At 47.7% G+C, this 14380-nt stretch overlaps 1 protein-coding gene across 1 annotated transcript in view; it reads left to right on the forward strand.

The window, feature by feature from the left end:
- The first annotated feature begins 5855 nt into the window (after nt 1–5855).
- Nucleotides 5856–14380, forward strand: part of APOB (apolipoprotein B) — a 42549-nt gene continuing 34024 nt past the window's right edge. The window contains exons 1-7 of the mRNA XM_034952688.3: nt 5856–6062; nt 6375–6413; nt 7450–7565; nt 8843–8988; nt 11820–11973; nt 12675–12830; nt 14221–14345. Of these exons, the coding sequence (XP_034808579.2) occupies nt 5984–6062; nt 6375–6413; nt 7450–7565; nt 8843–8988; nt 11820–11973; nt 12675–12830; nt 14221–14345 (815 nt within the window). The 5' untranslated portion in view covers nt 5856–5983. The remainder of the gene's footprint in view (nt 6063–6374; nt 6414–7449; nt 7566–8842; nt 8989–11819; nt 11974–12674; nt 12831–14220; nt 14346–14380) is intronic.

The raw sequence follows: 14380 nt of genomic DNA on the forward strand, positions 1-14380 counted from the left end.
ATTGCAAGTTTCCTGAGGCCTCCCCCAGCCATGTGGAACTGTAAATCAATTAAACCTCTTTCCTTTATAGATTACCCAGTCTCAGGTATTTCTTCACGGCAGTGTGAAAACAGACTAATACACAAGAGACTACACTGATTTCAAAGATTCATCTTTTTTTTCTTTTTTTTTAGGTGGAGTCTGGCTCTGTCACCTAGGCTGGAGTGCAATGGCACAATCTCGGCTCACTGCAACCTCCGTCTCCTGGGTTCAAGCGATTCTCCTGCTTCAATGTCCCGAGTAGCTGGGATTACAGGTGCAGGCCACCATGCCTGGCTAATTTTTGTATTTTTAGCAGAGATGGGTTTTCACCATGTTGGCCAGGCTGGTCTTGAGCTCCTGACCTCAGGTTATCCACACCCGCCTAGGCCTTCCAAAGTACTGGAATTACAGGCACGAGGCACCATGCCTGGCCCAAAGAGCAATCTCCAAGCAATTTTATGTAGCCAATGTAGATTTAGTGCAATTAGAGTAGAATGAATAACCTAGATTATAAACTAAAGATCCAAGTTCTCGCCTTACCTCTGCTCTTGTCATGAAAACAAAACAAAACAAAACAAAACAAAACTTCTTAGCCTGTCTAGGCCCCAGTTTCTCTATAAGATGAGAATATTAGTCACGATTTGGTTTCTAAGATCCTGTCTATGTTTGAAACTACAGATACCTGTTGCTACATTTCCCTTCATAGCTCTGAACAAGGAGAATTCAGCCCAATTCTCATGGCCTTCTACACAATCCAGAATTTCAGTGCCATATGTACTACATTTAGTGTCAAATTAAGTCAAAGGCTTCATTAGCCTGAAAGCTCTGTCCCTGGCCTGGGCATGGCAAACTGTATCCCCCACTGACCATCCCCCTGTCTCCCTTCTCCCCAGAGACTCCAGTAGCCTGGCGTCATCACAGGGGCCAGACATATCCAACATGTTCCCAGCTTCCTGCCACTGCACTTTCAGTGTGCCTCCCTCTTCAGTTACCCAAATCCTGCCCACCATTCCAGAGCCAGTTCAATCTCACCCATCCAGGACCCCCGAGACCCCCATCGTACCACTATAGTCTAACTGTGGTGTAGACCCCACACTGGGCACATTGCCTATGCTCATTATTGGCTGTGACGTCTGATTATGCCCTTCTCCTGGTCTGGAAGCTCTCGGAGGTGCTCCATAATACATGAAGAGAAGCAGTGCTGGTGGGGGAATGGTGAGGTGTGTTTATCCACCCAGCTATCCGGCACCAGCACTGGTCTCAGCTTTCTGAGGTAACACGTTCTGAGCCTTAGTCTTGAGAGAACATAAAGAAAACTTTTTTTAAAAGTAGTAAAAAGTGGCTGACAAAAGCTGACCAAAAGCCTTTCAAAAGAAATGCTAAGTTATATCTAAGAAAGTTTACCCAAGGTCAGGCAAATATGAAACCTAAAGCTAGACGTGGGGAAGAACTTCCGGAGAGTTGCAATTCCCTGTGCCCCAGCATCCCCAGGAGGGCATGCCCACATCTGATTTAGAAATCTGTGTAAAATGAGTGAAGGGTTCTATTTCTTGGGCAGTGTGGGCACAGGTCTTTGGAGAGGTCGATGGCCTCCCAGAAAATCCTTCCGCTTGATGGTTCTGGACCCTCAGCCACAGCTCCTAACAGCCATGAGGTTTGAGCCCAAAATAATTAATGTGTTTGTTTTTTCAGCCCCAAAATTTCCATAGAATCAAAGTAGTCAGAGCTGAATGGGGCTAAGAGACCGTCCATTCCTGTCTTCTCATCACACAGATGAGGGACTGCCACCCAGAGCCGTAGAAACTGTCCCACGGCCCCAGTTCCCAGACCCTTCCTCTCTCCTACAGCTCCAAGTTCACTGTGCATTCTAAATTAAGATGTAAACATAAACAGCAACACTCAAGAGTAAAAATGAAGTGTGCATATGAAAGAAACCTATTCACATGGACCATATTATATCATAATCACAGTGTTTACTGTTTGGCTACCATCTGCCTGGCCTAGCAAGGGTGTCAGTGAGGAAGAGAGGACAAGGGGTACCAATCTGTGAACTACACATGGTTCTTGCTCTCCCAGCTTCTCTCTCCCATTGGCAAGGCAACAGGGAAACACATGAAAAATCAAATAATGCTATAAGAGAAAAATGTATTCAGGACAACAACAGGTTTGTATGAAGGCCTTTCATCATTGTTGTCCTACCTAGAAACTGAATGACAGGGAATCAGAGTCACAAGCTATGAAGTCTAACTGGGCTGGTCCCAGAGAAAGACTCAGTGCAGTAGGTGGGGCTGCAGCCAGACTGGGCAGGTGGAAGGATGACATCCACATAGGCAAGAGGGTGATAATTCACTTATGCAGCTCTTCACTGCACATTGAACCCTGCTGACTTCTGGCTTCTCTCCCAGGAGGAACTGCGACTCAACATTCTGACCTTATCTCTTGGGTAGCAGAATGATGGAGAAGGAAAGTTTCTTTTTGCTTCTCGCAGGGGTTAATCATCCATCTGGAATGCCTACATTTGGTTGACAATGGCTCACCCTATCATCTTCCTCCTGAACCATTCACCTAAATGTGCCATTTCTTTCCTGATATTTCTCATTTGTGTGTGTGTGTGTGTGCACATGCTCACACATGCATGCTGTCACTGGGTGAACAGGCCACCCTGGGCACAGTTCCATCTACAATGTTTGAAGTTTACTTTCCAGCTTCTGGGCATCATTTGCAATTATAATGCTGTCATAGGCAGAAACGAGATAGGCTAATTAATCATTGTCAGTACTGATCCCTATTTGCCAGATGAGATTTTGGAGCAGCATGGCTGGGAATAATTGGTATAGATTGTATTTCCTTGCTTTATGTCACTGGAAATATTTACTTAGCATCACGGTCGCTATGCATAAATATCCTGGAAAATGGGGTATAGCTGAATGGTGCTGATTCATTCATTCAAATTCAGCAAATTATGTTCTAAGCACCTACTTCAGTATGTGAACAGCACTAAACTCAGAATATTGGTCTGCTGGGGTCCTTTATTAGCTTCCATGATTCCCTGAACTTGGCCAAGACCCTTCTGGTCAGCTGCAGATAGGCACAATGGATAGTTTTGCTTCTAGATAATGTAACTGGGACATTCAGCATTATCTATCACCTTGAAATTCCTCTAGTCAGGTGGCTTTCTAATGGGTACCCAGAGCCCTATGACTACCCAGATTGATGGTGCACCCAACAGGACTTTGCATTTATGAGCTGATAAGTCACAGTCACTAGCTGAGATTAATCTGTGTGACACCAGAATGTGTCTCTACCTAAAGGAAAAGGGATGAAGGGTGATATCTTTGGTCACAAGTAATATATTTCCATGTAGTCTTTGACAAAGGATCTAAGTGGATTTTGTAATTGAAGAAAAATCTATGCACTAATCTTTACAGCATTTCCGTGAGTGTACGCAAGTCAGCTCAACAATTCAACATTTGCTCTATGGGGTTGTGCTAGACCCTGTCAGGGGATAACTACTCCTGGCTGGGGCCCAGTCCAGGGAAGACTTGCCAAAGACCATCAGGAAAAGAGGGAAGCTGAGTCTTAGGTTTCTTCCTTTAGAGATGGTGACAGTCCTCTCAGCACCTCCAAGCATCTCACAATGTTTCCCTGCCTCCAAGTCATCAAATTCATTTTTGATTCCTACTTCATAAAAATTACATTCTCCCAGCACTTTGGGAGGCCAAGGCGGGCAGATCATGAGGTCAGGAGTTCAAGACCAGCCTGATCAACATGGTGAAACACCGTCTGTACTAAAAATACAAAAATTAGCTGGGCATAGTGGCACACACCTGTTATCTCAGTTACTTGGGAGGCTAAGGCAGGAGAATCACTTAAACCCAGGAGGCAGAGGTTGCAGTGAGCCGAGATTGTACCACTACACTCCAGCCTGGGTGACAGAGGGAGACTCCATCTCAAATAAATAAATTAAAAAATATATATATATATATATATGTATATGTTCTCTATTGATGCTGACCATTGGAACCTGGTTTCATCTGCACGTAACAGAGTAAGCTTGGACTTGTGCTTGTAAATTAAAGCTCGACACCTCCTTTTGGCTTCTCTATACCTGAATATTCTTACTCATTCTCCTTAATGTGAATATGCATGGAAGCAGGACCATTTCCTCAAACACTAGCAGCAGCGAACCCTGTGGAAAGTCAGTCCACATAGAATAATTCAAATAAAGTGTTCAGAGAAATGGGGTTTCAGAGCAATTACTTTTTCCAGACCTTTCACAAATCAGTGGTGTAGGTATGACCAGCCTTGAGTTGAGACCTCTGTAATATCCATCTTTAATAACATTAATATGCTGTGGATAAGCAACTGATCACTGGAGGGAGTTTAGCTGCCCATAGGAGTTCATGGCCAATGACAATATCTGAATAATGACAGGTGTGGAGCCCAGGTGCAGGAAGCAAGCGAAGGTCTTTCTGTGAGTCTCCTCTGAGGGAACTGGGTCTTTATACATAGTTACTGTTTCAGAATTGATCCTTCTGGAATCATCAGTCTTCACCAGTAGCTTGTTACATCTGGAGGTACCTCATAATTCAAACAAAGCTGACAAGTTGTAACAATGAGCACACACTGACTTCTGCAACAGGCGCTGTCCACTTCCCATCCGTACTCTACCGGCTTGCTCCTGGCCGCCTCCCACTCGCCTTCCTGGGTGGTCCCCCAGCAGTTATACCTACCTGGTTGTCGCCCCCTCTATCCTACCACAATTGCTCACTAGCGGTTTCCTGCGTACACAGCTTGTCTCCCTAACCAGATTGGAGGTGCCTTGGGGACACAGCCAGGCTCAGACATTCATTCAGCTCATCATAGTGCCATCCCATCAATAACCCCTTCTGAGTAATCCTGGGTTAGTAAACCGAGTGTCCCTGAAATTCCACTACCGCTGATTCCCTACAGCTGGGCAGAGGCAGCGAGCGCTGGCTGAAGTTTCCGGTGGGAAATGGGCAGTGCCCAGAAGAGAAGGAAACGATGCATGAGAAGGTTCCAGATGTCTATGAGGAACATGACGTGTCCTGTCCACTACTCTGCTTTTCCTCGTCCGCCTCCGCACCACTGGAGGAAACCCAGAAGCTGGTGCAGGAAATCGTCCTCTCAACAACCCAAGAACACTTTGCACAAGAGGGGTGCACCCTGGGAGGTTGCTCTTCCCCAGAGGCCTCTCCTCACTGGGGTTTCTTGAAGACAGACACCTGGACTCCTGCTGGGACCAGGCAGGCCACCCATCCTCAGGGGCAGTGACTGGTCACTCACCAGACCTCCCTGCATCCCCCTTCTCTCTCCTCCCCCAGCACGGGCTGAACCCCACAGCCACAGATTCTGATCAGGATTAGGGTGTGGGTGCAAATCCAAGGTCCACCAAAATGGAAAAGAAGTAACCGATGGGAACATGTCTCCACCAAGGCAGCGCTCAGGACTGGTTCTCCACGTGGCTCCCAATTCAGTCCAGGAGAAGCAGAGATTTTGTCCCCATGGTGGGTCATCTGAAGAAGGCACCCCTGGTCAGGGCAGGCGCCGGCCATGGCCCCACTGAGACACGGGAAGGGCCACGCCAGAGCACTGAAGACGCTCGGGGAAGGGAACCCACCTGGGACCCAGCCCCTGGTGGCTGCAGCTGCATCCCAGGTGGGCCCCCTCCCCGAGGCTCTTCAAGGCTCAAAGAGAAGCCAGTGTAGAAAAGCAAACAGGTCAGGCCCGGGACGCGCCCTTTGGACCTTTTGCAATCCTGGCGCTCTTGCAGCCTGGGCTTCCTATAAATGGGGTGCGGGCGCCGGCCGCGCATTCCCACCGGGACCTGCGGGGCTGAGTGCCCTTCTCGGTTGCTGCCGCTGAGGAGCCCGCCCAGCCAGCCAGGGCCGCGAGGCCGAGGCCAGGCCGCAGCCCAGGAGCCGCCCCACCGCAGCTGGCCATGGGCCCGCCGAGGCCCGCGCTGCTGGCGCTGCTGGCGCTGCCTGCGCTGCTGCTGCTGCTGGCGGGCGCCAGGGCCGGTGAGTGCGCGGCCGCGCTGGGGGCGCAGAGGGAGCGGGAGGGAGCCGGCGGCACGAGGTTGGCCGGGGCAGCCTGGGCCTAGGCCAGAGGGAGGGCAGCCACAGGGTCCAGGGCGAGTGGGGGGATTGGACCAGCTGGCGGCCCCTGCAGGCTCAGGATGGGGGGCGCGGGATGGAGGGGCTGAGGAGGGGGTCTCCGGAGCCTGCCTCCCTCCTGAAAGGTGAAACCTGTGCCGGTGGTCCCCCTGTCGGGCCCTAGCACCCGCTGGGAAGACGTGGGAAGCTCACAGATTTCTTTCTCCTGTCTTACAGAAGAGGAAATGCTGGAAAATGTCAGCCCGGTCTGTCCAAGTAAGGCATCTGCGCATGGGGCGTGGAAGGGCGCCCAGTCCCGTGCACTCTCCTACACCCCGGTCCCTGAGGGCCTCCCACTCTACAGGGCTGAGATGGCATCGTGGTGTGCCTTGCTCTGACCCCAGGAAGCAAGTTCCCTGAGCCTCTGCCCACACCCAAGGGATGCCAACTCTCTTCTACCTGGCCTTCTGTTCTGTCCCAAAAGTTCAGCCTGGGGGCGGGGGAGGGAAGGGATTGTCTCTCCGCTGGCCTGTGCACACTTTGAAGAAACATCACTGTCCTGTTTATCAGTGACTAGTCATTGATTCGAAGCATGTGAGGGTGAGGAAATACTGACTTTGACCTTTGTGAAGAAATCGAACCTCCACCCCCTTCCTATTTACCTGACCCCTGGGGGTTAAAGGAACTGGCCTCCAAGCGGGACCCTGTGTGCTGGAGCCGCGGGGCGGACTTCTGATGGGGCAGCACCGCCATCTAGTGGCCATCTGGCATCACTGCAGCTGGGCTCAGGACCCAGATGTTCTTTTTCTTCAATTGTTCAGAAAATTCCTCTCAACTACAGTGGAAACCTCCAGAAATTCTTTTCTAGGAGTTTGTTAAGTTAGTTACGCTTAATGCTTAATGAACTTTGCCTTAAGTATTTGGTAGTCTTAGGGTCACGGAATTACGGCGTTTTCAAGCTAAAAAAGCATTAGAGATAGTACTATTTGCGTAATGTTGTCATCTCTTAATTTACCAGAGGGTCTCTCATGCAGATTTTCTGAGCCCCATTACTTGACACTTGTCACTCCCTTCCCTGTGCCTCAGATGAGATATTCAAGACATGCCAGCCAATTTAAACATTAGCCTTAGCAAAAACATAATGGAGAAGTCAAATCTATAAAGGAAAATTAAGTATAAAGTCAATTAAAAAATAATTTGAGTTTAATTACCATTTTTAATTCTCTATGCCACTGCCCCTCTCTGCCCAGAATTGGCTGTCCTTGGGAGAGCTATTTCTGCTATGTGGCTGACGTATTTCTCCCCACGTTAGAAGATGCGACCCGATTCAAGCACCTCCGAAAGTACACATACAACTATGAGGCTGAGAGTTCCAGTGGAGTCCCTGGGACTGCTGATTCAAGAAGTGCCACCAGGATCAACTGCAAGGTATGGAGGATGCAGGCAGGAGGGACCTAGAGCCCACAGCTTTCCCCCAGCCCTGTTCCAGCGGGTGCCCAACACGCGACCTTCCCGGAGGTTGTGTACTGAGCAAACGCAGAACATCCCAGAACTGTTGTAATCTGATTAAAGCACTGGGACTTTGCCTCTGTTTGTAAGTCAGCCACATTGCTGAGATGTGGTCTGCCCCCACCAAATTTCGCAAGTCAGAAGTATTTTCCCGTTAACTTCCCAGATGCCATAGGAATCCATGATCTAGATTAGCAGCAGTGTGGGTCTGTAGATTTCAGCGTGAGAGAGGCCCAGTAGGTGAGCTATGGGAGGCAGGCAACTCGGAATCGCACTGTGAAATGCAGTTTTTATAATTTAAGTCAAACAGAATCTGTTGCTGAAAAATGAATGGAAAGAAGAAAAAAATATAAACATACAGTTTGTTCTAAAATAAAACTTTGCTTATTATTGAGACTGGTTGTACTCATGTTACGTACATGTGGAGCAGATCTATAGGCTGCTATTGGGGTTTGGGTGGGGAAGAGAAGCCAAGCTGAGCAGTCACCTTTTTTTAGAGAGTACTGTAGCTCTTGTATGTGCTGTCCAATATGGTAGACATGAGCCACATTGGGCTATTTAAATGGAATGAAATTAAAAATTCATATTCGTTGTCACATTAGCTGCATTTCAACTGCTCAATGGCCACCCTGGCTACTGGCTCCCATATTGAACAGCACACATGTACAACATTTCTCTAAAGTTATTTGAATAGTGCTGGATAATAAGTAGGAATCCGTTGAAACTCCAGCTATATGCAAAGCTCTAAATAGGCCCTAATAGATATAACCAGTTTTTTGGGTGACATTAAGGAGACATTTGCTGTGGAAACTAAGGATGGCCCTCTTCCTGCTTTCTGTTTTTCTTCTTCACTTTCCCTCCTAGTCTGCAGCGCTTCTATTTAACCACAGCTCTTTATAATTAAAGTGAGTAACTTTGGAACCAATAAAAGGACATCCTCCTTCCCATGCCTAGGGGCAAACTTAAGAAACGTGTTACCCGGGAGGGGGAAAAGGCCAGCAATAGGACTAAGTCTAGGTTGGTGCACAGAGAACCCAGGAGGCATGTTGATAAGGCGTGTGGTGTTGAGGCGCAGGCAGTGGTGTTCCCAGCACCATTCCCTTTGGTGCTCTGATTAGAGATTAAGCCCTGGGCTTCAGGGGCCGCCTCTCATTCTTGATAGACAACCTCAATGCTCTGCTACCCTAAATTCTCAGGTTGAGCTGGAGGTTCCCCAGCTCTGCAGCTTCATCCTGAAGACCAGCCAGTGCACCCTGAAAGAGGTGTATGGCTTCAACCCTGAGGGCAAAGCCTTGCTGAAGAAAACCAAGAACTCTGAGGAGTTTGCTGCAGCCATGTCCAGGTAAGGCATGTTCTACATGAGCGCACGCATGTGTGTGTGTCCGCTGAGGTATGAACTTGTGTGTTTGCACCAGGCACGGATGTGACTGTAAGTATTTGTATTCCGTATCCATCGTGGATCAGGGAATTACTGAGTTTTCACAATCATCAAAAAGAGAGAAGCATTAGTTACCCTTCCCTAGTTAGGTTCCTTTAATTATCATTTTCATGTGTTTCTAAAAATCTCATGCTTTAAACTTCTTGAGATTATAAAACTGAGATGCTTTGTTTAAACAAGTGAATTCTTATTTAAAGAACTAGTCAAGACCAGTGCCTGGTGGTCTTTGGTGTGGGGTCCCAGAGGCACTGGCTGCTGTGGCCCGCACATGGCAGGGCAGGGTCTGTTCAGCGCAGGGCAGAGGAGCACCAAGGCTTCGGCGGCTCCCCCTCCTAGGCTGGCATTCAGCCACTGCACACTGATCGGCCACTGCAGCTGCATCTCTGCTGAGTGGTCAGGGCCCGTGTCGCACCCATTGTAAATATTTTCAACATCACCCCTGCCTCATCCTCAATCACAGTTTGTAGGGTCCTAGGTGTGTATGAATACAGGCAGGATAGAGTTGTTAACTTGGTAGCATCAGAAAACTCTGTCTGTATTAGTCTGTTTTCATGCTGCTGATAAAGACATACCTGAGACTGGGCAATTTACAAAAGAAAGGTTTATTGGACTCACAGTTCCACGTGGCTGGGAAGGTCTCACAATCATGGCGGAAGGTGAGGGACAGCAAGTCACATCTTATGTAGATGGCGGCTGGCAAAGAGAGCTTGTACAGAGAAACTCCTGTTTTTAGAACCATCAGATCTCCCGAGACCCATCTGCAATCACGAGAACAGCACGGGAAAGACCTGCCCCCATGATTCAATCACCTCCCCCCGGGTCCCTCCCACAACACGTGGGAATTATGAGAGCTACGAGATGAGATTTGGGTGGGGACCCAGAGCCAAACCATATCACCATCCTTGCCCATTTTTCAGTTTTGCTAAACATTAGATTCAGATGCCAGTCCTTTCTTGCCAAAATAGGCTGTGAGGCTTCTTTCCTTCCTATGCTTTATTTTCTCCAAGACTTAACTGTGTATGAGGGAGAGGGGTATGGTGGCAGGAGGAAAGAGTGGTTTATTTTTTGGTCCTTGATCTTCTCCAAATACAGAAGAGACTCCTGTTCTTGAAAAGGAGGGCTTTCCATGTTTGCATCTTCATGACTTTAACTGTCTTTTTTAAAAATTGACATACAATAATTATACATATTTATTGAGAACATAGTGATGTTTTGATACATGTAATGTGTGGTGATCAGATCAGAGTAATTAGCAAACCCATCATCTCAAACATTTATCATTTCTTCGTGTTGGGAACTTTCTGAGAGGGTGTAGGCTGTGGGAGATAAGTCCGTCACCTTTTCCTCCTGATGTAACCAGAGTGGCTGCAGCCAGGTCCTCAGAAACTCAGAGAGTACCCAATGGGAAATCCCTAAGACCAAAGTCAGCATGGGCTTCAGCCATGGCCTGACACCATACAAAAGAATGACTGTCCAACAAGTGTATGAAAATAAGCTCCAATTCACTGGTAGTCAAGAAATGCAAATTAATGTAACAACAAGATATTTATCTGCTTATACCCATCATACTGCAAAACTGGAAAACAGTGATAGCACCTGTTGCTGGGAGGCCAGTGAGGAAAAGTGTGCTGTCCTGAGCTGCTGGTGGAAATGAGAGCCATCAGGCAATATCTACTGTAATTTAAAATACTTAATACCCTTTGACACAGATATTTTAGTCTCTGGGACTCTAACCCATGAAAATAAAAGCAGTAATGTGTGAAGATAGGCTCATAAGGATGTTTGTTTTGGTATTGTTTGTGTGGTTTTAAAAAAATCCAGAAAGAGAGAGGGCAAATGCCATCAAATGGGGCAATGTGTGAATAAATTATATTTAGCCATGGAATGGAATGTTCTGCATGCAGCTTTTAAAAAATCTGTTAGAGCTATACCAAGTGACTCAGAAGGATTTTTGTGAAGTATAATTAAGTGAGAAAAACAAGATAAAAGTATGCATAATACAATGCCACTTGTATAAAACAAACAATGACAAAATCTTTGTATGACTCTGTTTGCACTTACCCATGTTTACAGAGGATTGTATGAGTGTGCAGAAACAAATGGAACAACCACTCGGGTGTCCGTATGGGGAGGATGGGCAAAGAGACTGATATGGGTGGAGAACAGAGCAGGGATGGATGAGCCAAGCAAAAAAAGTTAAAACACGGCTGGACCTGGTGGCTCATGCCTGTAGTCCCAGCACTTTGGGAGGCCGAGGAGGGAGGATCACCTGAGGTCAGGAGTTTGAGACCAGCCTGGCCAACATGGTGAAAACTGTCTCTACTAAAAATACAAAAATTATCTGGGTGTGATGGCACATGCCTGTAGTCCTAGTTACTCCGGAGGCTGAGGCAGGAGAATCACTTGATCCCAGGAGGTGGAGGTTGCAGTGAGCTGAGATTGCGCCATTGCACTCCAGCCCGGGCGACCGAGTGAGACTCCATTTCAAAAAAAGAAAAAGAGAAAAGAAAAAAAGAAAAAAAAAAAAAAAGAATCACCAAAACTTATGTATATGTGCATACTTTTTTGAAAATGTATGTCTATGTGTAGCTATATTCTATATTTACAAATAAATGATGTCAGAAGAACAATTGGTTAAAAAAATATGAGAAAAGAAACTTCAGTGCCACCCAGCTTACTTCCAGCAAGTTGTAATGGAGAAGGACATTTCCATGACCATCCTCTCTCTGGGACAGGTATGAGCTCAAGCTGGCCATTCCAGAAGGGAAGCAAGTTTTCCTTTACCCGGAGAAAGATGAACCTACTTACATCCTGAACATCAAGAGGGGCATCATTTCTGCCCTCCTGGTTCCCCCAGAGACAGAAGAAGCCAAGCAAGTGTTGTTTCTGGTGAGGATTTAGAAAGCTGATAGCAGTGGCCCTTGAAACTCATCTTCATGTGTTAGAGACCAGTCCTACCATATACAAAGCAGATCACGGAGTCAGCTCCATGACTAGTTACATAGGAAGCCCTGGATTGGCGTGACATACTCGTGCCCGAGGTTCCTCCTGCCCCTTAGGCTCACTGACAGATCATCCCAAGCAGGCTTATCAGGTTGGGTCTAATTTTAAAAGTTATTGAGGAGTCCTGGCCACCCCACCCCTGCTTTTGTTTGATGCTGTTCACCTGTGTTTGCTGGGTTATGGTGTAACACAGTAAATCCTGTGTGTATTTTAAACACCAAAAATAATGGGATCTGTTGCTGGTCTCTTTTACGAATTTCAGGTTTCACTGAGACAGAATTCATTTCACCTCAGTCCCATGAGCACTTTTGTGTGTTCTAATTTCTCTACGACACCATACTGGGAGAAGACAGCGATGCAACCTGCGGAGGCCTTTCTGCAGACCCACCTTTAACTGGTTTTCTCTCTCCCAACTTGGGCTGGCCAGGCACTAGCAAGACCACACTCTGCATAGGAAGAAAAAGAAAGTCCCTCCCAAAGCTAGATTCCTTCTGCCTTTTCTTTCACGATCCCCACCCCATCCCTCCCAAGTACCCAAGGATGTTGCCCGTGTTGAATACATGTGGTTGCATCTTCTTCCTCCATAGGATACCGTGTATGGAAACTGCTCCACTCACTTTACCGTCAAGACGAGGAAGGGCAATGTGGCCACAGAAATATCCACTGAAAGAGACCTGGGGCAGTGTGATCGCTTCAAGCCCATCCGCACAGGCATCAGCCCACTTGCTCTCATCAAAGGCATGGTAAGTCCCATGTCAGCACTGTCGTGCACAGCAAGGAGCATCCTCTTATTAATAAAATTCCAGAATTTTTGAGCTAGTGGGCACCTTTGAGGACAGCCTGCCCTGGCTGCTTTTATACAGACTAGAGATAGGACCCTGAGCAGGCATGGGAAGGTCTACCCAGGCTTCACGGCCTGGGATCAGTTGAGCCAAGGCTTGAGTCAGGCTCCTCCCTCCCAGCCCAGAGCTCTGTCTTTCCTCCTGTCCTTCTGTCACTGGCACCAAACTGCCGCTAATCTCATCACTTGAGAGTAATGACTGCTCACCCCTGAGAAGGTTCCGGGGATGGATGTAGGGCAGCAAAACCACCTTCTGTTCTTTCCTGCACAAGGACTCCTTGTGCCAGCTCCAAGCCTCTGGCCTTTGAAGAAGTCCCAAGACCTGTGTTCTCCCCCTCTCCCTCATCCCATGAAGTGGAGTGACTTAGAGTGCTCCAGCTTCTTGTCCTTCCACCCCCAGTACCGCCCTGACCAAACATGGCCCCACTGCCACGGGCCTGGAGCACCCTCTCCTCTCTGTTAACTGGGGCCATGGAGCACCATATTACCTGAGCCTGCCTGACCCCTGCAACAACTTCCCTGATATGAGCCCCAGCCTGTCTCAGTGAACATGAATAACTTGGGCAATCACTGTCATGCTGGGCACTGTTCCTGGTCATTGTCCTTAGGGTTGAAAACAGGGAGTCTGATGACCATGAGTGCCACAGTCAGAAGAGGATAATGCACCGGCTTAGGGGTCTTTTCTGAGCATCTGCTGTTTGCTCAGCCCCACTCTGGGCAGCACCAAGGAAGGGACAGTGGCAGATGAACCATGGACCTTCCCCTCAGGATGCTTCCAGTCTAATGCAGGAGCCAGGTCAATAAAGTATACATGGTATACTCAATAAGGTGATAAGCTGAACAGTGCAGACAAGAAGTCCTGGGCCTGACCAGGAAGGAGAAAGAATTATTCGTGTAGCTCAGTGGGCAACATTTCATGGAAGATGTGGAGCAGGAACCCAAAAAATGCAAAGAATATGTAAATGAAAGAGACATGTAAGAATGGGCTTTTGGGCAAAGAAAAGTTACTGAGCAGGTGTGTGAGGGGCTATGTGGTGGGATGGGCATGTGGAGGATACAAAGTTTAGACTTTGTCCACTGAGGGTGGAAAAAGAGGAGTCTACAGCTTGACTCAGCTTTGGGGATGCTGACTTGTTGCACCCCCTGGTCTAAATGTCAAGTACCCAGTTATCTTCTTTCTCTGAGTTTATCTAGTGGTACAGGACTCCTGCTCCCTTCTACCTTGAAGGTAAATGCTTTTAACAGAAGATACAGGGACTGATCAAAATGCTTGTCTCCAATCTCTTTCATAGACCCGCCCCTTGTCAACTCTGATCAGCAGCAGCCAGTCCTGTCAGTACACACTGGACGCTAAGAGGAAGCATGTGGCAGAAGCCATCTGCAAGGAGCAACACCTCTTCCTGCCTTTCTCCTACAAGTAGGTCATGTGATGCACCCCTGATTTGTCATTTA

The sequence above is a fragment of the Pan paniscus genome, chromosome 12 (assembly GCF_029289425.2).
Source record: "Pan paniscus chromosome 12, NHGRI_mPanPan1-v2.0_pri, whole genome shotgun sequence".
Lineage (NCBI taxonomy): Eukaryota > Metazoa > Chordata > Mammalia > Primates > Hominidae > Pan > Pan paniscus.